The sequence below is a fragment of the Drosophila novamexicana genome, unplaced genomic scaffold (assembly GCF_003285875.2).
Source record: "Drosophila novamexicana strain 15010-1031.04,08,12 unplaced genomic scaffold, DnovRS2.1 tig00000564-arrow-pilon, whole genome shotgun sequence".
Classification (NCBI taxonomy): Eukaryota; Metazoa; Arthropoda; class Insecta; order Diptera; family Drosophilidae; genus Drosophila; species Drosophila novamexicana.
Genome location: NW_020824810.1, coordinates 1,330,862 through 1,358,416, shown reverse-complemented (window position 1 = coordinate 1,358,416; position 27,555 = coordinate 1,330,862). Strand labels below are relative to the sequence as shown.

Sequence of the window (27,555 nt, the reverse complement as noted above, 5' to 3'; positions counted from 1 at the left end):
CTATTTACGTGTTCGAACTCAAGCGGGGTTCGATCTCTAGACTTTGTGCTTGGTGTGTAGAGAGTCACTTTTTAGTTAACTATTTAAATTAACTTATAATAGCACTCGAAACAAAGGCATTCGCCTAAGACAAGCTTACATTTATACATAATCAGGTGTTCGAACCAGGGGTTTTCGCTCAACTCATTTAGCGAGGACTGCAAGTCCTTTATATTGGATAGGATGTTGTTTGGATTTTGTTCTACAACTTTAAAGATAGAAAAAGGCAGACAAATATACGGACAGCTGTATGAAAGTTTTGTTAATACATATCGCAAAATAGTCAGCTAGGGTATTAAAGGAGTAGTGAAAATTGTACTCCTTCGCGTACCTTTCGTGATATGAGCCGGTATCGGTGAGGGGCACTGGCGCTGCAGCAAGTTCTGTCCACTGTTCTGGCGATGATTGCTCTGCGCCGACAGCGGGCGTTCCAGCGACGAGCAGCGCTGCAATTAATGAACGAAAGGGCATTAGGAAGGGTATATATATTTATATATATGTGAGGCTATCAAAGATGAGGCGCTTAGAGACGGTCGGTAACTGTTGGTGAGCGGTTGAGCGGGCAGGGATTAGCGCATGCAAATGAGCGCGCAATGGTTGTCTACTCTCTGCTGCCACTTACCACATGTGCCGGCTTCTAAATAGAGTTGTGTGTTTGATTTGATTGTTGCCACAGCAAACGATAACAAGAAACAACTTAAGGACTAGAGATTCAACAAAGAAAAAAACTGTCAGCCAATACTTACAACTGGCAACGGTGGACGACTGAGCGAGGCGGCTGGCGATTTCTGTGGAGCCGGCGTGGTCTGGCCCGAGGCGGAGGAGGAGCTGCTGTTGGGCAGAGCAGCAGCACCGGGAGCAGGAGCAGCGGGACCGGGAGCACCGGCTATGAGGCTGCCGCTGCTGCTGGACTCGTGTATAGTCTCGGGATTCTGGAACGTGTAAACAGTTAGCGGCGGACGCTGATGGCCCTTCTCGTAGGTTGTGGAAATCGTGTGCGGACGATCGGCAGTCGGCGGCAGCGTGTCCACAACGTCCTGGGAATGTGGCGGCCAAGTGGAGACGGCATGCGTCTGATTTGTTGCAGTCGATGCCTGCGGAAAATAGTCGTGATTAGTTAAATGGCAGGCAAACCTCAAACAAATATAATTGCACAAAATCACATTAAGTAAATTAAATTAAATTAAATTAAAATGAAAACCTGTGTTGTTAGCGCTGGCGATGAGCAAAAGCCACTATCACTGGATTCACCAGGTTTCAAGCGAATTGCGGGCGTTACAAACTAAAAACAAAAAAAAAAAACACAAAAGACATAAATGATGAGAACGCAAAGTAACACACAATGACAACAGGCGACAGGCAATGCACACACAAAGAGGCTATACAACAAAAATAATATAATTAAATATTTATAAACTTAAACAATTGGTCACTCGATTTGTTAATTTGAGCACAGCTTTAAATGCGTGATGAATATCCCGACAATATGATTACGATTAATGGCCCTGTTCTTTTTTCTTTATCAGTGATAATATTTATATGAGATATTAGCGAGAAAGGCACTTAATATAATTGCTAACACTTAGTTACAAATTGGCTAATAACAATTAAGTTAGCGACATGCTTTGATAATGGGCAAGATTAGTCAAGATATCTGACACTGAAAACTGTTTTGCAATTATGGAAGTTATGAACAAAGTACTTTATATAAACATTGAAGAGCGCTGGCTCAAATTCCAAATTTAGCTTCAAAATTATATATATATATCCGATAATTAAAATAACAATTGATCGAAGTCTAGCTACGAACTATGTTGTCTCAGTATATACAATCAATTGTTATCATTTTCTTGCTCAAAAGCTCAAAAGTAATGTGACCAATTGCTTAAAAGCCAATTTTGTTGCATAGTGTAGTCGATCGGGGGATGCGCACCTGCGACAGCGAGCGCTGATAGTGATGATGACCCGGCGAGTTGCTGGAGCCGCTGCTGTTCATGCTGCTAATGGAGCAGACGGAGCTCTTGCGTGATCCGAGCGAATTGGAGCAGCCGCCACCCTGAGAGCCAGAGCCGCCGCCCGGTGACTCGGGATATAGATTAATGCTGGCCTTGGCATCGTGTATGAGCTCCTCCGAGGCCTGAGGCAGCACGCTCGGTTCCTTGGTGACCAGTGCAATCGACTCCATGGCCTCCTAAAAGTGCACAAGTGTTAAAAAGGTTGGTTCAAGCTCTCGACGGTTTGCGCACTCACCTGCAGATGGCCCAGCTCGGACATGACCTCGCATTCCTCGTGCACCACCGGCTGCAGCATGTGCACAAAGCTACAGAAGCGCAGCCGCTCCTCGACCATGGCGGCACGCAGCGACTTCTTCTCGACCTCTTCGAGCTCGGCGCGACGCAGCGTCACGTCCTGCATGTGCGAGTCCATCAACGATTGCAGGCTGTTGTCCGTCTGGCCCTTGCGCGCCTTCTTCTGCAGCCGCAGCGTGTCGCTGGAGCGCTTTTTAAGCTCGCTGCGGCAGCGCTTGTACTCTTTGGCATGATCCTTGTCAATGGTGGCCACCGTGCGCTTCCAGTCCTCGATCTTGTCCTGCAGCGGCTGCACCAAGCAATCCATAATGGCGCTCGTGAACGTCTTCAGGCGCGTCTCGACCGCCTTGTGACGCAGGCAGACCCGCGTCAAAGCGGTGCCAATCTCCTTGGATGCACCTGCAGAAAAACAGAAAGAGATGACACGTTCAATTACATGATGCTGAACTGAGCGGAAATGTTAGCTATTGTAGCTGTCGTGTCCATGGCCATTCCCATTCACATAACCATACCGATTACCCATTGCACATCGCATGCCATGCCGTCTGGATGTCTGATCGTCTAGCTGTCTGCCTGTTTGGGCGTTGCATGCCGCACGGCATCCGACTGGGAAGTCGGTCAACAACCGGTCTCGTGTGTGCCCATTATGCCAGCTACTGCTACGCTTTGGGCAGGCAGCTGCCTATCAGGCCTCTGACATGAGCACATGGCCAATAATCTATGCACGCTCCTCCAAACTATTCTTCAAGCTGTGCCAAATTTAATTATCGCAGCGAAAGATGTCTTTGCTGCCGCGCCCCATTTGCCATTATCCTATTGATTTCTGCTTGCTTTCCCATTAGTCCAAGTCCAAGTACTCCATCAAAACGAAACTAAGGCAAATCCCTCATAAGCCACTTTATGAACGCTCCCAAATCCAAGTTAATTGAATCAAGAGTATGAGTTGCAGCTGCTCGACTAGCAGATACCAAGCTCCGTCCTGATTCATATTTATTAAAAGCGTTTGTCCTCTCTGATTGACTGGAAGGTCGCTGGTTCAAATTCATATTTCGTAAGTTTATTTATTATTGCCATAACAAATTTACTCTGCCTGCACAACTAGCATATACCCCATACATACATAAGCATAGGGTATACAAAAGATACCAAATAAATTTGATGCCAGAATCGCCTCCACCCACTCGACAATCCCGTCAACCACCCCTCGCTGGAAGGCAAAAGCATGTGCAAATTATTGAGTTTCACCCCCGTGTGCTGGCCGCCTTTTCCTTTTTTTTGTGGGGCCCATTAAGTGCGCAAAGGACAATTGACACTTGTCCTGGGCTCTGCTTGACCGAGCCCAGACGAACCCAATAGGCAGGCTACTAAGCCAAGTAACCACTAAAACTAATGAAACCATTTAGTAAGAGCAAAGTACACCTTCAGACACCAAAAAGGGTGGCCAATGGCGGAGTCCTCTTTTCATGGCTGGATGGATGTGTGGGTGGTTGGGTAAGACGGGGCGTATGAGGATTCATGTGCATGTTAGACTTGCAGGGAAAGTGCAAGCAGACTGGATCAATATATGCAAATGAGACACATGAGATACACAGGGGAACGAGAGAGAAAGAGATAAAGAGAGAGAGAGAGAGAAAGAGACAGAGCGACGGCAAATAGTCCCATCAAGAAGAGATAAATAATGAATCGCATTGGGAATTGCGAGAACAAATATGCATATTTAATATCATTTTGAATGCATATTGTATACGATTACAATTACGTTACAATTCACAACGTTTTTCACGAACAAACTGTTCAATCAACAGATTTAATCAAATTATTAACAAATAATAATAATATAAAAATGCCAGTATTCATTATAACTTTTGAAAAGAATACATAATAAATGGATTGCAGCAAGAAAAGCTATTGAAAAACCACTTGAAATATAAGGACAATAAGTTTTTAAGCGCCGCAATATAAATTTCACTACAGTAGGCACTCGTAGGCAAGGACTTTTGGAAGCTAGAATTGCCCTGGGCTAGAATTGGTCAGCAGAAGTATTTAATTTGATGCACAGTACAAAAACGCAAATTCAAAATTAGATTTGAAATCTAAAATAACGAGTGCACACTGTACTTAATTACATATAAGAGAGCACTTGTTTGTTTTCTGAGGAAGTTGTGGAAATAGCAGAACCCTTTTAATAAGATTCTCAGCTCTCCTAAAGCATATCCTATCTTATAAAGAAAATACATTTCTAAGGTTTTATGTTAATTATTTAATTAAATATTCCTATTTGGGCTGCCAAAAGTGAGCGATAGGTGGCGCTGCTTGTTCTACATAAAAAAGCCACGCCCAAAATGACATTTCAGATTAGCATTCCAATTATCTCATTCCAAGTTGGAATCATCCCAACTAGCCGTAACTAACGAAATGTCAACTTCAACTACTTGAATGCCATCTAACTAAATACATGTTGTCTGTGGTCTTTGATCTCAGTTCAAGTTGTCTGTTCTATTGCTGCCCACAGTAAAGACAGAGTAGAAATCAAAGCAAATATCCAAGTGGCTGTCACTTCCCGTTCCCGTTCCCGATTGCTGTTCTTGTTGTTCTGGTTGCTGTTGTTGTTGTTGTGGCCGCCCAGGTGAGCAACATTGCATAATCAGAGCTCGGAGCGTGAAGCGCCCATCGAGAGGCAGCCAATAAATAAATATAAATAGCAAAACTGAAAAAATGCGTGAGCACCGGCCAAACAGACCCCAAGCAGAACAGAACGGGCGTGAAATCAGATCGATGACCGACGTTGACGTCGTTGTCGCCGTTCGACTCGTTCGGCAATACGCATAAATAATAGATGGAAGTACTCAATGTACCCAATGTACCTAATGTACCATACCAGGCCAGGCAAAGAGAGGCGGGGTGCTCAGGTTGGTCAGGTTTTTATGTTTACGACTTTTGAACTTACCTCTGGAATTGGTGGCCGCATCGGCGATCTTTTGGAAGGCATCCAAATAGGCGGCAATTGCCTGAATCGCAGCGCTAAAAACATAGAAGAAAAGCAAACAAAATACACACACAGATTATATAGTTGTAACAACTGAGAGTGCTTCGCTAAACGACTAGCAAATACCCTGTTAACAGATATATATTGGAAAAATGAAATCTAAACAAAATCGTATGCATAAAAGATAACCTGAATGTCAAATATGAATATCTTGTATAATCTCTAATGCACTTTAACTGAAAATCGATATTTATCGATACAATCAAACGATATTTAGCGACAGAATCAAACGATATGTATCGATATTGTGAACATAGTTATCGTTCATTAGTAATCCAACTTGATCAGCGTAAGATAAATACACTATAAGATAAAATCGATATTTATCGATATAATCAATCGATGCCTATCGATGTTACACATATTTATTTACAAAACTTGATCAGCGTATAGATATAAATTTACAAATTGTTGTCGCTTCCATGGAAATTAACTACTTCTATCCGTCACATACATACGCTCAACTACAATATACCCCTTTGCCTCAGTTACAACAAATTATAGGGTATATAAAGAGAAACAACAGCATGCTAAAGTAATGGCTGAAAAGATGCCATTGATTATAGTGCGGCAGCCACAAATCTAATAAACTTTGCAACAAACTTTATTGGCCGTGGGCGACATTTCAATTGAAAATGGCAGAGGCAGGCAGACGACAGTCGGACGGACGGACAGTCGGACAGACGGACAGACCAAAGAGCGACTGCGCCCAAGTAGCTGATGATGATGATGAAGATGCTGGGCCGGTTGTGTCGTGTCTCTGGCCTGGCCCGGCCAGGGACTTGGTCGGGCAACGGTGCGTATGTGTGTCAAGCGCATTGGGCAAAACACTTGGCGCAGAATTTCTTTTTACGCTGCCAAAGACAACAGACTCTTTAGCTTGATTTGAGCGCATGATTAATGCAAGTTGTATGCTATATACATATGCTAAATATGTGTATATAAGTAGTATTGCATATGCCAGACACTGCCGCCGCTGGCGTTACAAATTGGGGCCAAGTCTGAGCGTTAAAGAAACACACAAAACACAACTATAAACAAAACGCGAAACCAGGCAAATGGCCAAAAAAAACATAATCATAGACTGTGAGAGGAAATGCCAGGCATAAAAACCCAAACAGTTTACGAGTACTTTCAAATAGTTCAAATTATGTTTATGCATACGATTTCTTATTTTTGGTTTGTATTCTTTTTCTAGTTTTCCCCTGTTTGCAAAGTTTTGCAATCGTGAAACGATTGTGAAAATTTGCTTAAACTGAGCCCACAATTCCCTCAGGCAACTTACCGCAGGCATGTGTGGAGTTTACTCGCCTTGGCCACAAAGTCCTCCCACAACGGCGATGTGTTCTGCAAAAAAAAAGGATACAAAAATATATATAAGAGGTTAAAGAAATATTGAACCAAATCGATTTGGGATTTGTATTAAAACAGCCAAAAGGCTCAAGAATTCAATTGAAGCTCGGCAAATATGCATTTTAGTATGCAATAAACAGCTGATCAAAGGCGAACGACTCTTTTTTATCGTCTTGAAATGAAAACCAAATCACACACACACGGCCAGGCACACACACACACACATGCACACACACACACGCAACAGCCATGACAAATTGTGCGTACGTGTGGGTCAATCGTAAATAGAAAAGGTTGCCAGCAATGTTGACCACGACTAGTCGACTATTAAATACCCTGCACACCAATAACTGTGCATGTGCATGTCATTTGCTTGTTATATTATTATATATAACTATAGAACAAATTTGGCTTAAATAGCTCTTATGCTCTTCGAGCTATGCTTAAAAAACCAAGTCTGTAAATCGATATTTATCGATATCATATAAACAGGAGGAGCTATCGAAACGAAAGGAAGAACTTCTACTGCGTATGTTACAAGAGAATATGCCTATATATAACATTTAAAATATTTTGCTTATATGGAAACCGAATCAGCTTTTCGTTCTGATCAAGAATATATATGCTGTTTAAGAGAAAGGAAATGCTATCCTCTATCCGTTACACAAATTTGCACAAAAAGAATATACCCTTGCGTCCCTTTTAAATCCGCGCAGGGTATATACAAAAGGCAAATGTCTACAACATGGACTCATTTATTTGCAATTTATACAATAGTTTTTAAAGTGCCAAATTTGATTGGACGAAATTATAAGTTATCTTTATTCGATTAACATTTATAACTTTGAGCAAATTAAAATGAAAGTCAACAAAAATGTTGCCCATCGAGTACATTTACAGGATTAAAGACATATCCCTAATGTTATTTATGCCGTTTCGAAATGTTGGCTGCCAACAAGGCTTGGCAAACTTTGCAGCTGGTTTTTTTTTTTGCTGCTTCTGCCAATTATTTTGAACATTTTCAGGCTGCGAATTTGGCTTGTAAAAAGTTTTAGGCACCCGTGAAAATACATTAAAAAGTTATTGACATATGAAATATGTTTGCATGAGGCGGCTCTGACTAAAGTTCATGTTGTGTTTAATTTGATTGAGTTGCGACTTTTGTTGTCTGTGCATTTCATTAAATCTGATCAAAAATATGTTCGAGCCAAACAATTTAACACAATAAAACTGATCAACTCAATTGGCTGCATTTTGCGCTCTTATCAATCAGCGCAAAGTTTAAATTTAAAACTCAATTGAAGCAAAGTTGCAAAAGACAAACGTATTGTTGAAAATATGTGAATTCTTTTTATCAGGAATTGACAAAGTATATATAGGATAGATACAAATCTATGAGAAACTACTTGAGAAATATCGACCTATATAAGATATTTTACTTGAATTTGTACCAAAAATCATGTTGCCAGATTTTGATGTCAAATTGATCTAGATCAGATCTAGATCGAACCAAGAACAAAATTACAAACCTTATGAAAAACGGTTGAGTTTTGACCAAGTTATGCGAGTGGGAAATTTTCACCCATTTCTATATAGGTTATTTGAGGTTATATCCCGGTCTTGCCGATGGCATGTTTTACTTAAATTCCCTCAAAGATCTTTGACATTGGGTTTAAAGCCGTTAAGATGGTAAACAAAAAGGTTTCATGCAAACGTTTTTCACGCATTTTCCACACGTGCGGGTGGAATCACCCGAAACCATGTCTATACTTTAGGTACCTTTTCGGAGCCAAATATGCATTATACTCTACTTTTTATACTTCTAAAGGGGTCCGGAACTACGCCCACATATTTTAGCTCTCTAGCTCTTGGAGTATCCAAGTTATTTTGGTTTTCTCAATATTTCTCGACAGTACATCAGATATATCAAGTCCACTGAGAGGAATTATTGTAATATCGTCAAATCTGCAACGAATTTGTTATGATTTAACATTTTCTTCAAGGCTTTTCTTTTAAAGACTGACGCACAGAGACTTGGTTGTTAACTTGTTATTCATGAGGTGACAGCATAGGCGACAGCAATTAGCACCTGCTCCACCTCAGCCTTGACTGTGGAACTTAATTGAAACCATTTAGTCGAAGGGCTCGATGCCTGGGGTGTGCTTAATAAACTTTAGTGTATTTTGCTACTTATTTGTTGTTGCTGGCTTTATTCAACAGGTAAGCAGAACGAAAGTGATTCGAGCTTTGGGCCAACGACCAGCAATTGGCCAGCTAAGCGATTCTCACAATAGCAAAATGTTGGCTCTGTGCGAAATATGGTCAAAACGACATGTCGCAGCAGGAGTTCTTCTCGCTGTTTTTTTACTGGTTTCATTGTCAGGCCATAAAAGACAAAACGGCTGCAAATTGTGCGCACACACACACACACCATAAAAAGTAGTTAAGGATTTGCACATAATTTGAGAATAAAACGTAAGTAAAGAAGCGCCAAATGGTCAATAAAAAGTGAAAACTGGTTTCGGGCCATGAAAGCCATGCAACTACACTACAGTAAACACTCAAACACACGCACAGTCAACTAAAAAGTCGTTATGGCGCGTTTTATTGCTCTCGTTTTTTGCCGCTCAGTTTCAATTACAATTACACCAGCAAATTGACATTGAAATCGAGCACTGAATCGAATGATGACAACGGGCCCTGTCAATGCCTCAATTTAATGGCCAGTCAAGTGTTGCAGCATCGCACTGCGGCCCTTTTTTCGCAAAACTTCACAAATCGCCGAAGAGAGAAAGAAATAAGCCCAAGCAAAAAATAAATGCAATTTGAATTTCGCTTTCGTTTTTGAGTTTTGCATTCGAGTCCAAAAATAAGCACAATAAAAGGCTCGCGCAAATGCCAATCGGCAAAATCCATTTACAACAAAGCTAAAAAAAAGCCCAAAATGCAAACAAAAGCTGGCAAGGGGTAGGCAGCGCAGGGTGCAGGGGGATGGGGGGTGAAGGGGGTACGGCGTTGCATAAAAAAGGTGACGCAGTCGAACGACGAGTGCATTGAGCCGCACGAAAGAGGTGCAACAAAATTGAACGGAAATCGATTTCGGTTATTTCTGCAAAAGCATTTATTTTACTCAAACACAGTCTACCTCTCTCTCTCTCCCTCTCTCTGTAGGTGAGGCTGACAGACTAGGTGATACCCTTTAGAAACAATAATACCTTCCAAATTGCAGAAAAACACACGAATGTGCATCGATATTTTTAAAATGGGAACAGATATCGAAGAAAAATATAATAATCGATATTTTTGAGGAGTACAAGATATCGAAGGAAAATATTTATCGATATTTCTAACAAGTAAAAGATATCGAAGAAAAATGTATATATCGATAAAAAGAAAAAGATATCTATGAAAAAGCTTGTAAATTAATCGAACGCATATACCCATTAGGACTGCACTTACAGGGCATGCTCACTTTTGTTTGCTTTGGCTTTGCCTTTGTGGCGGCCTCTACGTAATGGGCACCAAAGTGGCATCGCAACGATAATAAAGCCGATAGACATCAACTGACGACGACAAAGGTTTATAAGGTTTATAATTCATAACACGACGACAAAGAAGTTGGCGGCGGTAGATCTTTGGCACTGGGACAGCCATGGGACAGGCACGCCGGGCTGTGTGATTGTCAGTCAATGGCCACCGGCACGACAGACTGTCTGTGATGCGCCTTATTTGGCATGTTGCGCATTTTGTGCTCCCAGCCATGTGGCCGATTGATCACTTGACCTTCCGTAATCGATAGTATGTTAACGTACTTACAGAATGACAACATGATTTGAAATTGAAACTTAAGCCCAAACTCATTGCTGTTGATTTGTAAGCATATGTATGCTGGTCAAAAAGTTAACAATTGGCTCAGGGTTAATTCTCATTATAATTTGTACAAATTCTTGAGATTCTGTTGTCCGCCCATTAAATGCAAATTTAGCAAAGATTTGATTATCATAATATATGTATTAATGGCTGAATGAAAGCCCAAGGCAAAATGCTAAACAATATTTCCAAAAAAAATAGAAACAAAACAAAAATATATAAAATACTGCATATTAAGCTGAAAAATCGTTAAATCACACACAATTTCCGTATGATTGACAAAGCGTGGCACAGAAAGCAGCCCACATGCAATTTTTGCGATAAACAACAAAAACAAGCCGAACTCCAAATACCCTTCAAGACATATGACTTAGATACCAGATACTTTTACCACATTTTTCGTTCGATTCTTATTAAAGTGACGTGGTAAAGCTCTATGACAACATCTAATATATTCTCTTTAAAGAAAGAGTATTAGAATTGTGTACAAATCGTTTCGGTGACAACAACTCGATAAGCCGTCTTTGGCTCAATGCGTGGGCATCGCTCGTTATGTTGACGTGACTCGGACTTGTCGGCATTTTATGAATGAAAATATTTTGTGTACAGAGCCCGGTCAATAGAGAGAGAGAGAGAGAGAGAGAGAGAGAGACAGAGAAGGAGAGAGAGGGAGAGAGGAAGAGAGCGAGAGAGACTGTGCGGCACACACGAGCATTATGGGCAAGTTGATGGCGTTGTGGGCGTTCATTTCGGGCTTCTCTGCGCCTTAAGCTCGCATATCAAAACATTTGCAACGCTTCGAGTTTTTGGAGAGCTCATGAATGAAGCGTTCTTTGGGTCCGAGGTGTTATTAGAGCCAAATATGCGTACTTAGAGGCCTAATCTGGGCTCTAGCTACGTGCAACAAATTGAGGCTCGTTCGAATTAAAGCGAAGCGCAGAGCTTGCCCATTTAGCTGGCCTCAACAACAAAATAGATATGAGCAGGTGTGTGTGTGTGTATGAGTGTGAGTGTGTGTGTGTGTGACGAGTGCAAAAGCCAACACTTTCCAGTTTGGCTGCATGCTGTAGGCAGCTGCTGCTGTGAAATGTGCAACATATCTCGCGTATCGCGCGTATCTGTGAGAGCTGGTACTACGAGTACACTGAGAGAAAAACAAAAAGGAAATTAGGTTTGAAATTTCAAAGAGAAAGCAAGACTGACTAAAAATGTTTTTCTAAATTTAGGATTTAAATTTCATAACTATAAAAAGCTAAACTCTTAAACTTGTTTCTTAGTCATTTTCTGATTTTTTTTAACAAGTTTCGTCTCAGTTTTCATACTAATTTAATCAACTCATATTGGGTTTAACTAGATTGAAGTGTGTCGCTTTTTTTCTCTGAGTGTATGTATCTATTTAACTGCAACTGTGCGAGACACCTAAAAACCCACAATTTATGCCAAGCAACGGCAGCGAGAGAGGCGTTGCAACAACAGTCACAGTCGCAGTCGCAGTCGCAGCCACTGCCAGAGGCAGCGGCAAACTGGAAAGGTTCTCACAGATACACACAATCACATTATAAACTCTTGATCTTTCCAATAGCCTACAAACATCCTACACGAGTTTAAAACGCTGCCTCGCCAAGTTGCCACAGCTCAGCTGGTTCACAGCCATTCATGCAACATAATTTTAACGTTGCTGCAGTTGCAGCAGTTGTTGCAGCAGCAGCAGCAGCAGTTGTTGTTGTTGTTGCAGTTGCTGTTGTTTGATAATTTTGTGCTTCCCGAGCTTGTGAATCTTAGTTAGAGCGGTTTAGCTGGGAGATGGCAGGCCGGGTAGCTGGCTGGCCAAACGGGTTCAGTTGCTGCCACGTCCTACATAGCGCTTTTTTTTGGGTTAGCAACTTTTTTTTGGGGGGGAAGGGAAGATGTGGCAGGGTAGACAATATGCTAAGCGAGTAGCGGCAGCCGCGCTTATGACTAAAGGCCATCGCGAGGTTCTACCAATTGATTTTCTATATACGTTGTATGGTTAGGCCTGGGGCAATCATTTCTGCCGCCTGCTGCACAAAGTCGTGCGCCACTAATTTGCACCTTTTTGGCCAGATTTGTTTTTAGAAAGTTGCTTAAATATAAATATATATGTATGTTGCACAGTGTAACAAGAAATTTGAAATGAAAGTGTTGCAAGATGAAGGCGTTTCTGATGCTGTGCCTCCTGCTGCTGCTGCTGCTGAATAATAACTTCTTTTGGCGAATGAAAGTTTTGTTTAGGGCAAATCGTTTCAACAATTGGCAATGAATCGGCACTAAATATCAAATGCTGCGCAGCCAATTGGCAATCGTGAGGCAAGTAGTTGAGAATAGACGCCACGATTTATATCATTCATCAAGTAATTTAATAACTGACAGCCGTACATTTGCATATGCCAGTTGCCAGTTGCGTCCATTTCAATATAAATGCGATTACAAATACAATTGGCGATCGCATTGCCACATGCCAGCGGGCGGAATACAAGTAGCAGGCACTGTGTGTAACCATGTAACACAAAACTGTGACTGCGGCTTGCAACATGCGGCATTAACGAAACGCTTGATGAACTCTACACACATACGCACACACACACACACACACACACTCGCACAGGCACAACCAACAAAGGCCAATCTCGAATGACAGTTGAATGTCTGTTGACATCAGCGCGTGCCGCAGCCACAGAATCAAATAGGGGATTAAAGATAAGCCATTATTATACCCTGTACATGTAAAAATAAAATAAATAAGAAGTATGACAGCAGCAGAGAGCGTAGCTTTAATATAAATGTATGGAGTAGACAGTTAGAGAGTGAGAGAGCGTAATGAGGGAGAGAGAGTTTAATGAGAGGTAGAGAAAGAGAAAAAGGGGGAGAGTAATGAGAGAGAGGGAGAGAAAGAGAGAGAAAGAGAGAGAGAGAGAGAGAGAGAGAGAGAGAGAGAGAGAGAGAGAAAGAGAGAGAGAGAGAGGGAGAGAGAGAGAGTGTGTGTGTAATGAGAGAGTGAGAGGGGGAGAGAGAGAGAGTGAGAGGGGGAGAGAGAGAGAGAGAGAGAGAGAGAGAGAGAGAGAGAGAGAGAGAGAGAGAGAGGGGGGCGGAGAGAGGGATAGACAGTAGTAGAGTGAGAGTAATTAAAGAGAGAGAGAGTAACGAGGGAGAGAACAAGTAATGAGACAGAGGGAGTAACGAGGGAGAGAACAAGTAATGAGACAGAGGGAGTAACGAAGGAGAGACCAAGTAATGACAAAGAGAGAGAAAGGGAGATAGAGATAGTGAGGGAGAATGATGTATACACATTTACACACACACACACACACACACACACACTACATATTTACACAAAACTAAAAGATCACCAAAATGTGAGGGCCCACTAGAATTTATGAGAATCGTAGAGGAGGGCTCATCGAAAGTTTCGTTTCATTTAAATATGCGGTAGACCCGCTAGTCTTATAAGAAAAAAATCGATTTAACTTGACCTGCGTCTGATTTAAAAGGGAAGCCATGCAAAGAAAGTTCTCTGGGTGCCATTTAAAGCTTTTTTAACTTTTTGCTAGCGATTCTAATTGAACTACAGTTGTATTATTAAGGATAAGTTTTCGTTACATAAAGTTGAATTCGCATTGCCTTCCAATTCATACAAATATTTTCATAGCTTCTCACAATCACCTACTATCTCCAGACAAATGCTCTTGGGTCGCTTAACATTTTTATCGTCATCAAAGGCCTCCATGATGACGACAACCTTGTAGCGTCCCTGCAGCGAGGCGCCACGAATATTAGTAAATACCATTTTCAGATCGAACGGCTCATGAATCAATTTGGCCTGCAAAATGAAGAGAATCAGCGCCTAATCAAAAAGATGAACCAAGTCAGCTTACGCCCTTATGATGAACGCATTTCTTTTCCATGACCGACGCATTCTTAACATATCTGGTCCAATATTTGTACCAATACTGATCCTTGTCATACATAATGTCGCAAAAGTCCTGCGTGGCAATGCTGAACACCGTCGGCTGCCAGACGCCACGATCCAATTGCATCAGGCGCGCGGTAGCCTAGCATAATTATTGGGTTCTTAAGTAAGGCAAGCTTAGATATTGAATTGGTTTCTATTTTCTCTTGTTACCGCTATGCGATCACCCGGCTGTATGTCCCAAACAGTTGTCGCATTGCCCTCAATGTGTATGGTATCCCCATCGAGAGTGAGCTCCAGCTCGTCCATGTTCAACAGGCTGTGTATGTTTCCGGCGCCCGGCGGTGGTTCTTTGCAATTCGAGAATATATCCGGATCATCAATAATCATCTCGTAATCAGCCGCCAGGACACAGCACACAATCTGGCTTGAAAACAACAGCAACAATGCGGACCACATTTTCGAATACGTGCAACACGATGCACTCGTCGTCTGGTTCACTCGACCATTTTTATATGGAATCCAAACAGGGCTTTAATTCTTCGGCTAATTAGCGGCACATTGTAATGGGGCTAATCAATCATGTTTTTTTACAATGTAACTTGTTGCGAATTAACATAATTCCCGATACGATCGACGAGCCCCGAACACGACAAACTAGTTACACTAGATTAAGATGAACGCTACAAAGGTTGTACCAATTGAGCGAGATGGATGCGAGGTTTGTTCTTTATATTGCAAATATTATATTGAAAAAGTCAATAACAAGTTATATGTGCGTAGAACTAGCATGCGTGAGATCGCCGGTTCAAGTACAAGAGAAATTTTTATATTTGAGTCTGTTATTTTTTTTAAGAAAGGCGACTGGGAATGGAATTTGAATTTGGTTTTGCAAGGGTGGCATCTTTTCTGATCCGGACAATGCCGGGTAATTTCATTTGGTATACAATAAATATTATTAAACTCAACCATCGCAAAACCTTTATTATATGCCACTCATCAGACTGATATGTCTGATATTGCTTGAACTTTCGCCTGACATTCTGAATTCCGATTCGAATATATTTAGCAAATGCAAACAAAACCCTCCAGCCAGACGTCTTATGCATATAATTGGGCGTGTAGACGACAACGACAACGACAACAACAACCAGAACAACGACAACAACAACTTTGATGATGATGCCACACCCACACGTAATACACACGAGCCGAGAGTTTATCTCTAGTCTATCTTAACATTTCTGTTGCTCTCGTGCGCAATTTCATAAACATTTTTAATTAATCGCAGCTTATTTTGCGCCATGTCGATGGACCGATGGAAATACACTTCTATAGAGTATGCTGAGGTCTCGCTAGCGTAGTCTCCACTCCCTTCCCATCTCTCCTCTTCTCGTGCAGCCCCAGTTTCAATCGCATTTCAATCACGCCACACTATTTCAAATGCACATCATGTCAAAATGCCAGGCTAAACGACAATCTCCTCCACTCACAGCAGCAACATCCACAGCAACAGCAACAATTGCCCGCAGTTTGCTTTAAACAATAATGCAAAGTAATTAATATAACGACGACGACGACGACGACGACGACGACGACGACGACGACGACGACGACGACGACGACGACGACTTCTCTCCTCCAGCCTCTGCGTGGCATTGTTTGTGGCGTCTGAAGAGGAAACACTTTTCGCATGCTTCAGATTACAATCTGCGGGGGATCATTGTCTGGATCCGTCGAGACGAGCGTCATGTAGTTCACATACTTTAATTTCCCCGAGTGTTAAACGAACAAAAGATCTCTTAGCATGTGATATTCACTTAAGACCTGAAGATCGGTATGTTATTCAATCCGTTTATGAGATCAAACTTGACTGTTGTTAAGCCCCATCAAAATTGTCGGCTGTTCGTAATATGATTCGAACCAGTTATTTCGCATTATGGTTCTAACTCGGGTTCATCATATTTTTCTCAACTTTAAATTGGGCTTTTAATTTACTAAACTTTCAGCTGGACAAGGCTCGCTGTGTTTTACCATGAGATATATAACAATATATAATTTTAAGTAATTCATATTTTGGGTTAAGGTTCGAGCTTCGGTTCAGGGTTCGGTGCGATGGAACTGTTTACAGAGCAAGTTATTATGAAAATGCGAAGATTTAATTCCTGCTTTATATATATATGTACATATATTTGTTCTAATTGCACAACAAACGCACTATCGGAAGCTCGAGAGGAACCGGCACATCATGGCCATAGCCTTGTGCCAGTTTCCCAGTTGGCTTTGCTTGGTTCGGCTCACATCCTGCGCACTTCCTGTGCACTCTCTTTGAGTGGGGCCAACACAAAAGCCAAGCGACACAACCGACAATAAGTGACTTTTTCTATAAACTCAACACAAATACAAACTGTGCACTGTGCCATTTCGCAGAGCCAGCCAAGTTGTGGCCTTGAATGCGGCTTTTAGCCATTTTCAAGCAATCGGAGAAAAACGAGATGTTGTCATAAAAATGACTGAGTATTGCGTCAGCGCTGTGATTATGAATACTTTGTTGTTGTTGCTGCTGCTGCTGTTGCCACTCTTCAGGTTTAGCGCTATAAATAAATACTTATTAGCCATAGTCCAATTTATATATATATCTATTTGTGTACAAGTCTCCCACACATTGTGCGACATTGTTGTTCGATTTAATACCAAAAAATTACTCAAAGCAGCTGACAAATGTTGAGGAAAACTATTTGAAAAATTAAAAAAAAAAAAAAAAAAACGAAGCAACACAAAAAAGTTTAATGCTCGCCCAACGTGGGGCTCGAACCCACGACCCTGAGATTAAGAGTCTCATGCTCTACCGACTGAGCTAGCCGGGCACTTGGTTAGCTTGCGTCAAAGTACTAACAAGCTGTGCAAACAGTTCACGAGCAATAAATTAAAATTCACACCTATTTACTTTGGAGCTTTTCTTGTTTGATTTTCATAAACAAAAATTTCATAGCCGGTTTTTTCTTTTATTCATAGACCTCAGCCTTGTGCTGGAAATGTGGCACAATTTTACTTCGAACTGGTCTCTATTTTTGGTTAATTAATAAACTTAATGAATTGAGTGTGAAACAAATTTGGGCATTTGCATGAAAATTATCTAATTAATTAGCCACAAAATTTGTATTCACAACATGCATTGCTCATATGTAAATAGATGTTAATGTAAGCCGATTTCTTTGTGGCTATGATTTGACCTCTATATTTAAAAGATTTTTAAAAATGTTTTTATATGTATTTAAATTTTAATCCATAAGTCATAGTTAACATTTTCCTTTTTCTCTTTGGCAGGCTAATGGAAAATGCATGTCGAAAGAATGAAAGCAACAGGAGAATACCATTAAGGATGATTATTATATATAAAAACAGCTCGGTAATTAGTCGAGCGCATCATTTACAGGACTCGGCTCGACTCTATTTAAAAGCCAGTGCGTCGCATGCGAGCACATTCAGTACAACATGGTAAGTCACATCGAGGAGAGAGAAGAGTCGAGCCCGGAGCACGGCGAGGAGCACGATTGGTGGATGGAGTTGTCCAAGGAATCGGCAATACATGGCATGCCCTATGTGGCGCGCAAAGATCTGCACTGGATCGAGCGCATCTTTTGGCTGGCAATGATCGTGGCAGCCGCTTATTATGCCATCGGCAGCTGCCTTTCGCAGTGGCAACGCTTTCGCGATAATCCCATTGTCTACGAGTACGAATATCTCTTTGCGTTGCGCTCCTTTCCCTTCATGGGGGTCACTCTCTGCACCCAGTTTGTCACCATGGACGCAAAGGTATCAGGAGACCTGATCCACAAGTGAGTATGCACACCGTTTGGGATAATAAAGGGTTTGACTTTGAACAAAAATTGACAGCACCTGGAATATGGGATCTGGCTCGTCAGAAGACGAAGACGAGAGGATCAACTATTATCGCAAATTTCTGCTCGTGGTGAATCGCTTGCAGTACAATAACCTGGAAACGCTGGCGCCCTATGAGAACGACACAACGTTGGAGAATATCGATTTTGTTGAACTATTATTTAATATTCTGCACCGAGTTTTACCCGCTGCCAACCAGAGTTTGCCCGAATTGGCGCCCACTCTCACTGAAATGGGCCTGTGCCAGACAACCTCCCAGCTGGTAAAATTCGGCAATCCCTACGGCTCAAAGTGAGTACAGAAACATATATTCTATATAATTATGCCACGAAATCGAATTGCCATTTTTTTTTTCCAACTTTCTATTCATCAACAGCGTCAAACTCAAAGTGCCGCCCGTGCGTCTATGCAATGCCTTTGCCAATTGCCAGACCACAATCAAGCCAGCTGTGCCTGGCACACATGTCCATCTGGTAAGTAGTAAGTGGCTCGCAATTGGATACGAATCTTAACTGGCATATGCTTAGTTTATGCACGATGTGAACGAGGTGATGCTGCCAAAGGATCGACGCACAGTGGGCATAGATACGGGCATCGAGACCTCCTATTTGCTGAAGGTGCTGCTCAGCTCGATATCGGCGGAGGACGAAGTGCGCAATGTGCCCGTCGCCTATCGCAAGTGTCGCTACATCGAGGAGAACAATCTCAAGTACTATAGTGTAAGAGACCAAAACTGAAGAATATCCAGTGATATATTATAAAATCGATTTTATGGCCCATCAATGGGCAGCCCTATCATCCCAGCCTGTGTCGTCTGGAGTGCCGCATCAATGTGGCGCTGGATCTGTGCAAATGCAAGCCCTTCTTCTATGCCGCCGGTCCCAAAGAGCCTATTTGCTCTGTGAAGGGAATGCTGTGCCTGGCGCGCAACAATTGGCTGGAAAGGACCTGCGACTGCCTGCCCCTGTGCAAGGAGAACAGCTTCATTGTGGCCGAGGAGCTCGGCCAGAGTGGCGTAAGCTTGTAGCATAGAGTATGTCAATGATCCCTAGAAAAGTTCTCCTTACTTTTAGGGCGGCACTCAATATGCTGGCGCGAACTTCGAGCGCACCATCATCATACAGCAGGAATCGCCCAAGATGGGCATGAAGCGACGCGTTGTATTCAGCACGGATCAGCTGATCATGTCCTTTGGCGGCGCCATTGGCTTGTTTCTGGGCGCCAGCTTTATGACTATCTATGGAATGACCTATGTGATTCTCTACTATCTGGTTGTCAAGTGCAAACGCCGACCGAAATTACAGCGAGACAAAACCGCGCCCATCAAAATTGCCTAGGCAAAAGTGTTGCTGGGAAATGCTAGAGCTTTTCATCATTTGGTTTTTATTAAAGCAAAAAACATATATTTTCTCGACATTAATGGGCCTAATGTGCATGTGTGTGTGTGTGTGTGTAACAATAAAAACCTTAAGACGCACTCGACAGCAATTGTTATGCCAAAAAGAGCTGAGAGAGGGTCGGCAAGAAAAGGAAGCCAGAAAAGTGCCAACGGGCAAAGAAAGCGTCGCTTTAAGCGAATTTCACTTTTGCGGCTAGCAAAACTAAAATGATGAACTAGCAGATGCCCAGTGAATGGATCTACCTATATATATAGCTATTTTCCTGACTGACATACTGAACTCTGTCCCAATGCATGAGAGCCTCGAGATTGAAATCTTTACTGAACCTTTCCGGAGCCTTGGGAAAGGCTTGTGGAGAATTCAATCCACAAGTAGATGGTATATGATAGTTTCCTTTGGATGAATAGCATCAACATGGCAGTCACATTCTGAAATTAACTTTGCAAACGCAACGCCAGGCGCCATTTGGCTAGGTGTTTGAACGTCGAACTAGCAAACGAGAGGTCGCCGGTTCAAATATGACAGCACTTCAAGCTAATGCATAGACGCGAGCGTAGACAATCTCAGCGCCTATTTGCAACTGAAACTGAATAACACATTATAATTTCTATGGAAATATAGAAGTAAAAGTTGGAAATCAATTATCATTGTAATATTGTATCAAACTCAATTAGATAAAGGCTTTATGTTTCCTTGAAGTATGCCAGTTCTTGAAATAGGTACTTTTAACTGAATCGAAGACATACCGATAATTTACCTAATAAGTTTCTAAATATGCCTTCAGCCAAGGGCTTTTTATGCCCTCTGCAGCGATTTCTTTTGCCACAGGGTATAGTTATTATAGACGCCTTGCGGCTGAAATTGCGCATTTAGAGCTCTTTTGTGTTACACATTCAGCGAGTGTCATCCAAATGCGACAATTTGACTAACTGAGCGACTGACAGAATGACAGATTCACGGATTTCCACTCAGCCTAAGTTGTTGTTTGGCAGTCAGCCGTGCGAGACGCGCCGTAAGAGTGAACAACCTTTTAAAGAGCACCACTTGCTTAAAATTAAAAAAAAAAAGCAATTCAACAACAACAATGTGAAATAGCTGGGCAGCTGGTAAACTTTGGACTCGGACTGTGACTTTGCAATCTAATTGAAATTAGCCGCACTTAATTGCAGCTACTTGCGAATGCCGTTAGTGGATATTTTATTTAATATTTAACGAATTCGTATTCGTATTCGTGCACTTCCAGACGCTCTCGCCTCGGGGGCATAAATTTGTTCTGGTCTGCTGGCATTTAAGATCTTTGCTAAATATATATATGCACACATATGTATGTATATGCACAGATGCTAAACTAAAGCGGGCGAAGGCAAACGCAGCGAAGCAATTAAAACAACAGCAAAATACTAATTTTAGTGACTAGGAAATTGGAATTAAAGTTAAGTTTAGACGGTTTAGTTAGCCACGTCTGTTCAAAGATGCCCCGCAAACACCTACAGCTGACATTTGCATTGGCATTTTGGCCCAAACCGAAGGCCTCAATCTTTTACCGGCTAGACAACAACAAGTAGTAGGAGTGCTCTAGCGTGTGGCTACACAGTGAAAAATGGTATTCTTCAATCAATTTTCTGTGCATTTTTCAATCGTAATGAACATTTTAAAGCTACAAGCTATGTGAGCATATGTCAAAACCTTTAAAGAAAGGTTTTAAAAATAATATATGCTTGCTTTACACTATACAAAAAGATGTCTATGTCTTTAACTTAGATAACTTTTAATACATTCTAACAAATCTAAGGTTTAAAATTGAGATCGTTTGGGATTTATCGATAGAAATATGTCAATAAAATCGAACATGGCTAGATCGGACATAAGTATTATAGCCCAATTCGACTATGCTTTAAAATGTTACATTTTCACACTTCACATTTTGCGATTCCACTGGCAAATAAACAGTTGATCATTTTGATTTGATTAACCAAAGCGTATTGTAAAGTTTTCCTTTCAAGAGTCAAATAATACAACCTCAAAGCAGGCTCCATTGCGAGATTTGGTCATCTTTAAAATGTAGAAAATGTTGACAGTGCAATTGCCTGTTACATACAGTAGCACAGCTGCCATATACCCTCTTCTACTCATGTTCTACGGGTACAGGGTATTAAGTTTGCCAGACAATTGTCAAGTAACGAAGCGCAGCAGCAGCAGCAGCAGCTGTGGCTAAGCACACAGAAACACACACAACATTAGATGCTGCACATGCTTCAAGGCATGTTTCTGCTCTAATTCGCACTCGGGCCAAGCAAGCAGCAACAACTGGCTGGAAAACAGCTAAAAACCTAGTACAACGAACTTCTGCACAATTGCGTGGCCACATTTCCAAAAAATTTCATAAATACAAAATGCAACCGCCCGCATCCACAATTCCTGACAGCTGTCTGCGCCTCGGCCTGCATCTGTATCTGTATCTGTGTGTGTATCTCTACCTGTGCTCATGCCTGGGTCTGTTCCAAGGTGGCACGCTCAGAGGCCGGCATTATAAATAGCAAGAGGCGGCGCACTTTTATCTTTTGCCACCGGAGTTTAACTTTTCTTTTTCCTATTTTTGTTATATAGCCAGGCGAAGCAGCTGACAAGGCGTCGAAATGTACAAAATGTACAACACCTGTCGACGGGCCAAGTCGGAAATGGGCTAAAATGGCGGAAGCTGCGGCCAGCATATGGAAATGTTTCTACAGCCCCAAAAATAGAAACGAAAGCAAACACCAAATATACACTAAGCACAGGTATTAACTTATGCACAGCCATAAATTAGTCATGATCTGTGCATCTCGAGAGGATTAGGCTGCCAACAGAGCTTAAGCTGGATGAGAGCACAAATTGGATTTGGGCCAAAGCCAAACTGGCGCCAAAGCACTTAACATAAAATTGAACATGAAGGGCCAGAAATAGTTTGAAGAACTTTTAATTGGCAAAAAAATTAATGGAATATATACATATATTATACATATTTATTATTTACTTGTATTGCGTTAATTGAAAGCTCGGATAATAGGCCAATATTTATGTATTTATGTGCGAAGGCAGTTGAACGCGTATGGCGTCATGATTGCTATAAATTATTGATACACTGCAATTAAATACATAGATACAATGTGCGTAGACTTAGCAACGCAATTACAACTGGAGACAACTGGAGAAATACCCTGTATTATGGGATTAATTATTGCATGGGTAAAGAAAGTAAAAAATAACAAATAAATATAAATTATTGATACACTGCAATTAACTACTTAGATATCGCAATTATAGACCTGAGTGCAGCTCAACTGAGAAGAAATACCCTGTACTAAAATCATAGAAGGGTATCTTGGGATGCTGCTGATTAAATGATCCCTCATTAGATATTCTTCAACAATATTTTCACTGAACCCCAAGTTTAGAGCAGACAGAACACAACATATTTCTTTCCATATGCCCATTAGAGCTTGATTTATAGGGTATTAAAATCAATTAATGATAAAAGCGAACGTATCTATTTTTTTTTGTATTGAATTGAAATGTGCCTTTGCGCTTAGATTAATTGGAACATTTTTGGCACAGAAAAAATCAATTAGACAATTTCTGAAATATATTTATGTGCGAAGCCTTGAGTCGTGCATGTTATATATCTTTTATCGCAACAGTTTTCGCATCGGTAACAAACCCAAATTGTTTATCTGAAACTTTTGTTTATTTTTGCACACACACACACACACACACACACACACACACACACACACACACACACACACATTCTTAACATTGCTCTGACCTTGGCTTTAATTATTTCTGCTGGGGTTTTTGTTTACTTTGTTAGAGCAGAAAACCCAGCATGGGAGTTCTTGACACACTCAAACTCAGACAATGCGTCGTCGCGAAGCGAAACGGACCTTTTGGTGATTTACGTTTTCTTTTTATACCCTGAACCCATTGAAAATGGGTATACGGGTATATTGTATTTGTGCAAAATCCAAATGTATGTAACAGGCAGAAGGAAGCATCTCCAACCCCATAAAGTATATATATTCTTGATCAGCATCAATAGCCGAGTCGATCTAGCCATGTCCGTCTGTCCGTATGTATGAACGCAAGGATATCAGAACCTATAAGAGCTAGAGACTGAAATTTTAGATGTAGGTGCTTCTAGTGCCTGCGCAGATCGAGTTTGTTTCCGATAATCGATAACTTGCCCCGTTTCCAAGTAATCGATAAAAATCAATATCGATATCCTGTTTTTTGGGCAATTTTGGTAAGTTATAGGAGCTAGAGTCACCAAACTTGACATATAGCTTCTAGAATAGTATATATATATATATGCATTTGATGTTGGAAGAGGAGGGTTCAGGGTATCCCCTAGTCGGGTGCTCCCGACTAGAACCTCTTACTTTTTTTGTTTTTGTTACTCGATAGGTCTCGCGCAACGATACACAGCTGCGACAACTGTCGCAATTGCATGTGATTTTGACACGTGTCTAGTTGCATTTCTATAAAATAAAACCAGAACGAAACGTTTAATTTCACTGGAACTGGAACTGGAACTAGAACTGGAACTGACGCTGGAAAAGCAAGCAGCCAGCTCTTCGTGAGTAAACTCGGCTAACATTTCCGCTAATTGTTTTTCCAGCTAATAGTTTTTGACTTCCGTAAAATAATCGAAAAAATTCTATAAATTATCAATCACTTACCTTCATGTCATTTATGATCTGTTGGAACAGACTGCCCAGCGCAGAGCTGTCGCGTTCGAGACTGAGATCCATTTCCGTTTTTGTCGTCGTCTCCGGATTTTTTGTGGCTCCTATTTCAAACTGTGTCAATGCAAATCGATCGAATTCGTTTTCGTTAGCTTTTGAGTTCGCGCTGCGTTCTTTTTTTTTCTTTTTTTTTAGGTTCCTTTAACTTTGCGGAATGCTTTGCTTTTCACTTCTCGATGGCCGGCAAGACCAAGAAAATGTATTTCTCTCTTAGCTTATTATTTTTACGTTTTATCGACATTTTTTTTCGGTTCACATTCGGCTCACTTCCAACCAGAGTTTTTGGCAGCGTCTGTAAAGAAGTGTTTAGCTGGGTTTTAATAGGGAACACATATAGAAGAAAATTAATAAATTTCCATTACAAATAAGAATTATACCATGCCAACCTCCACACAATATCGGCTTATCTATTAAATATTATTCTAAAACTGCTTTTAATCACATTTTTAAACCCCTTTCAAAGAGGTCTTCAACTAGTTTCTAAAAAGTTCACGCCTGTCTCTGAGAATTAAATCATATACTCTTTTATTCTTTTAGTCCATTAAAGCCCTCATACCCAACCTTATTATCAGCATCTCGTGAATGAATCATGCACGAGCGCAGTCGCCACACTTCCGACTCAACATACATATAACATATATACATATATACATATATATGCCATATGTGGCATAAAAATGCATGTGCCACATGCAACACGACGTAACATAAATTTTCGAAATTTGTCTTGGGCGATGTAATAATGTGCTCGTAAATAATATAATGAAAACTAGCGCATATTTCAAAACAAAATTATTATGCTTAATTATGCTTATTAATAAGCTTTTTCTAGCGCCTTATACGTAGGGAGGGAGAGAGCGGTTAGGGGGCTTGTGGTTTTTCTTTTAGGCAATGCGTAGGCGCAATAGAAATAGCTGGCACTTATTTATAAATCGACGCGGCAAGACGCAGAGGGACAGCAGCAGGGGGGGGGGGGGGGGGGGGGTGGGGGTAATGAAAGCCCTGCAATGTGACCCAAATAATGATATCAGCGAGTTGTGATTTATATGTTATGTGCGTGGCACGACAAGTGCTTCGAAGAGCTTTAATCATTGCAGGCTAATTGCGTTAATGCAATTGCTAATTGTTTATTGATATGTCAGCGACTGAGTGTGTATGTGTGTGTGTGTGTGTGGGTCTCTGTGTGTGTGTCAGCGTACAGGAAGCGGTACAACAACGTCTTCTTTTGCAGTTTATGAGTTACGAGTTGGGGAGTTACGACGAGCTATGAGCATATAAATAAAGCCATTAGCAACTCGTTGGTTTAGTGCAACACGAGTTGACCCATTTGTATGTTTCCACATTTTCCAATTTCCATTCGAACGCTGTACGTGCCAGCACAGTTCTTCAGTTTGGCGTTTCGAAAGCAGCCTACTCAAATTCATGGATAACCAAATAAACTGAAGCCAAAGACGTAGCCGAAACCCAAAGCCAAGCCTTGAGCGCAACACAAGACATTTCAGTTATAGAGGGAAAAGATTTCGAAGCTGGCAAGTTAGCAGATACAGTGAATACCCTTATATGACGATTTTTTGCCTTACAATCTTATTTGGCTCACGGTGCAATATTTACGAATTGTTTACCAATTATTTAAATAGTTAGCAGAAACGTGGCATACCCTAATTGCGCCTGCGAGTTCTTACTCCGGCTAATAATATGCTTCTTCCTTCATTTCTAATCATTCAATATTTATAGATTGATCTTTTAAGAACAGCCTGTGTTACTTTTCTGAAACTAATCCTTGATTTGTAATCATTTCATATTATAAATTATACATTAATTACTATGGATTGCTTTTAAGAAAACATTTAGCAAAGCTAGCAGGTTAGGAAGCGTAATTGCAGTGATTAAGCTTATAATATCTTTGACAATTTTCCAGCTAATAACATGACTATTCAACCAATTCCAATCTTTATGGCTTTAAGAATAGTTGTCAATTGGGCAGCCACATTGTTTTTGCACAGATAACAATATATTATCTTGTTTGTCTAATGATTCAATATTTGTTTAGTATTTGTATTAGTTGTGCAAAAACTTATTTCCGCACTTGCGGAAATTGCAAGTCGGCGGGCAACAGCAGCAGCGCACAGCAGCAACAACAACAACTGGAAGAGGAACAACAACAACAACAAGAACAACTTTGCCGCCATTGCGAGTGTTTGTGTTGGCAACAACTTTATCTTGAGAGGTCATTTACACTGCCCAAGCGACGCGCTGGCTGTGGCAGCGCAGCTGCGCGTTTTCTTCAACTTGTTCTCAATGCTTTTCACTGCGCTTTTCCAAGCACACACACTCACACACACACACACAGAGAGAGAGAGAGAGAGAGCGTCACGTTCTCCAGGCAATCACACCAGCTTTTGTTGTTGGCACTCTTCCACTTTTCTTCCTCTTTTTATTTACGTTGTTGTTGTCGCGCTTTTGTTGTTTGCATTTATCATTTGTGCATTGTGTCTCATATACATATATAGATATATCTATTTTTTTTTCTATGCGCTTGTATCTTTTGTGAGTGCGTATCTGTAGCTGCCGCATGTATCTGCATCTTTTGTTGTTTGTAATTGCCGCCAGAACCGCGCGGACAGTTGCTGTCAGTGTCATAATCAGGCGGCAACACAGCCTCAAGATTGACCATTAAATAGGTCTGATATGGCCTTCAGTGTCTCGATTTGACAATAAAATATGTTGGTTTAATTCAATTTCATAATTACTTAGTCTTCACTTTACAATCAGAGTAATTATAACAGTGCGCTTATAAATCAATTTCCGCTTTGCAGACATGCAAATTGTGCTCCATCTTAAGCCGAGTTTCTAGCGGCAGCCCCTTTCGAAATGAGATAGAAAACACTCAACCGCAAGCCATACAAAAATTGGTTAAAGGGGC

The 27,555-nt window shown here is 41.2% G+C and overlaps 2 protein-coding genes and 1 non-coding gene across 19 annotated transcripts in view; all 3 read right to left on the bottom strand.

The window, feature by feature from the left end:
* LOC115762528 (protein MTSS 2) overlaps nucleotides 1–27,555 on the bottom strand; it is a 55,170-nt gene that overhangs the window by 10,066 nt on the left and 17,549 nt on the right. For 8 of the 17 annotated variants that reach the window (XM_030704794.1, XM_030704798.1, XM_030704793.1 and 5 more), the window contains exons 2-10: nucleotides 24,567–24,924; nucleotides 6,680–6,741; nucleotides 5,296–5,369; nucleotides 2,290–2,747; nucleotides 1,973–2,230; nucleotides 1,241–1,321; nucleotides 786–1,133; nucleotides 662–676; nucleotides 371–485 (exon numbers count right to left, since the gene is read on the bottom strand). In XM_030704794.1, the coding sequence (XP_030560654.1) occupies nucleotides 371–485; nucleotides 662–676; nucleotides 786–1,133; nucleotides 1,241–1,321; nucleotides 1,973–2,230; nucleotides 2,290–2,747; nucleotides 5,296–5,369; nucleotides 6,680–6,741; nucleotides 24,567–24,638 (1,483 nt within the window). In that variant the 5' untranslated portion in view covers nucleotides 24,639–24,924. The remainder of the gene's footprint in view (nucleotides 1–370; nucleotides 486–661; nucleotides 677–785; nucleotides 1,134–1,240; nucleotides 1,322–1,972; nucleotides 2,231–2,289; nucleotides 2,748–5,295; nucleotides 5,370–6,679; nucleotides 6,742–24,566; nucleotides 24,925–27,555) is intronic. The other 9 variants (XM_030704807.1, XM_030704809.1, XM_030704810.1 and 6 more) reach the window with 3 other exon arrangements.
* On the bottom strand, nucleotides 14,165–15,010 carry LOC115762530. The gene is made up of 3 exons (XM_030704811.1): nucleotides 14,759–15,010; nucleotides 14,511–14,687; nucleotides 14,165–14,455 (listed from the first exon to the last, which is right to left on the bottom strand). Exons 1-3 carry the CDS (start codon nucleotides 15,002–15,004, stop codon nucleotides 14,279–14,281), a joined length of 600 nt encoding a protein of 199 aa, XP_030560671.1. The 5' UTR covers nucleotides 15,005–15,010; the 3' UTR covers nucleotides 14,165–14,278.
* Nucleotides 17,340–17,412, bottom strand: Trnak-cuu. The gene has a single exon. It is a non-coding gene; the product is annotated as a tRNA-Lys (tRNA).

Coding starts and splice junctions, on each gene's coding strand:
- LOC115762530 (XM_030704811.1), bottom strand. CDS start 15,004: ATGTGGTCCGCATTGTTGCTGTTGTTTTCAAGCCAGATTGTGTGCTGT. Junction 14,688..14,758: donor AGCCGGGTGATCGCATAGCG/GTAACAAGAGAA, acceptor TAATTATGCTAG/GCTACCGCGCGCCTGATGCA. Junction 14,456..14,510: donor AATGCGTTCATCATAAGGGC/GTAAGCTGACTT, acceptor TTCATTTTGCAG/GCCAAATTGATTCATGAGCC.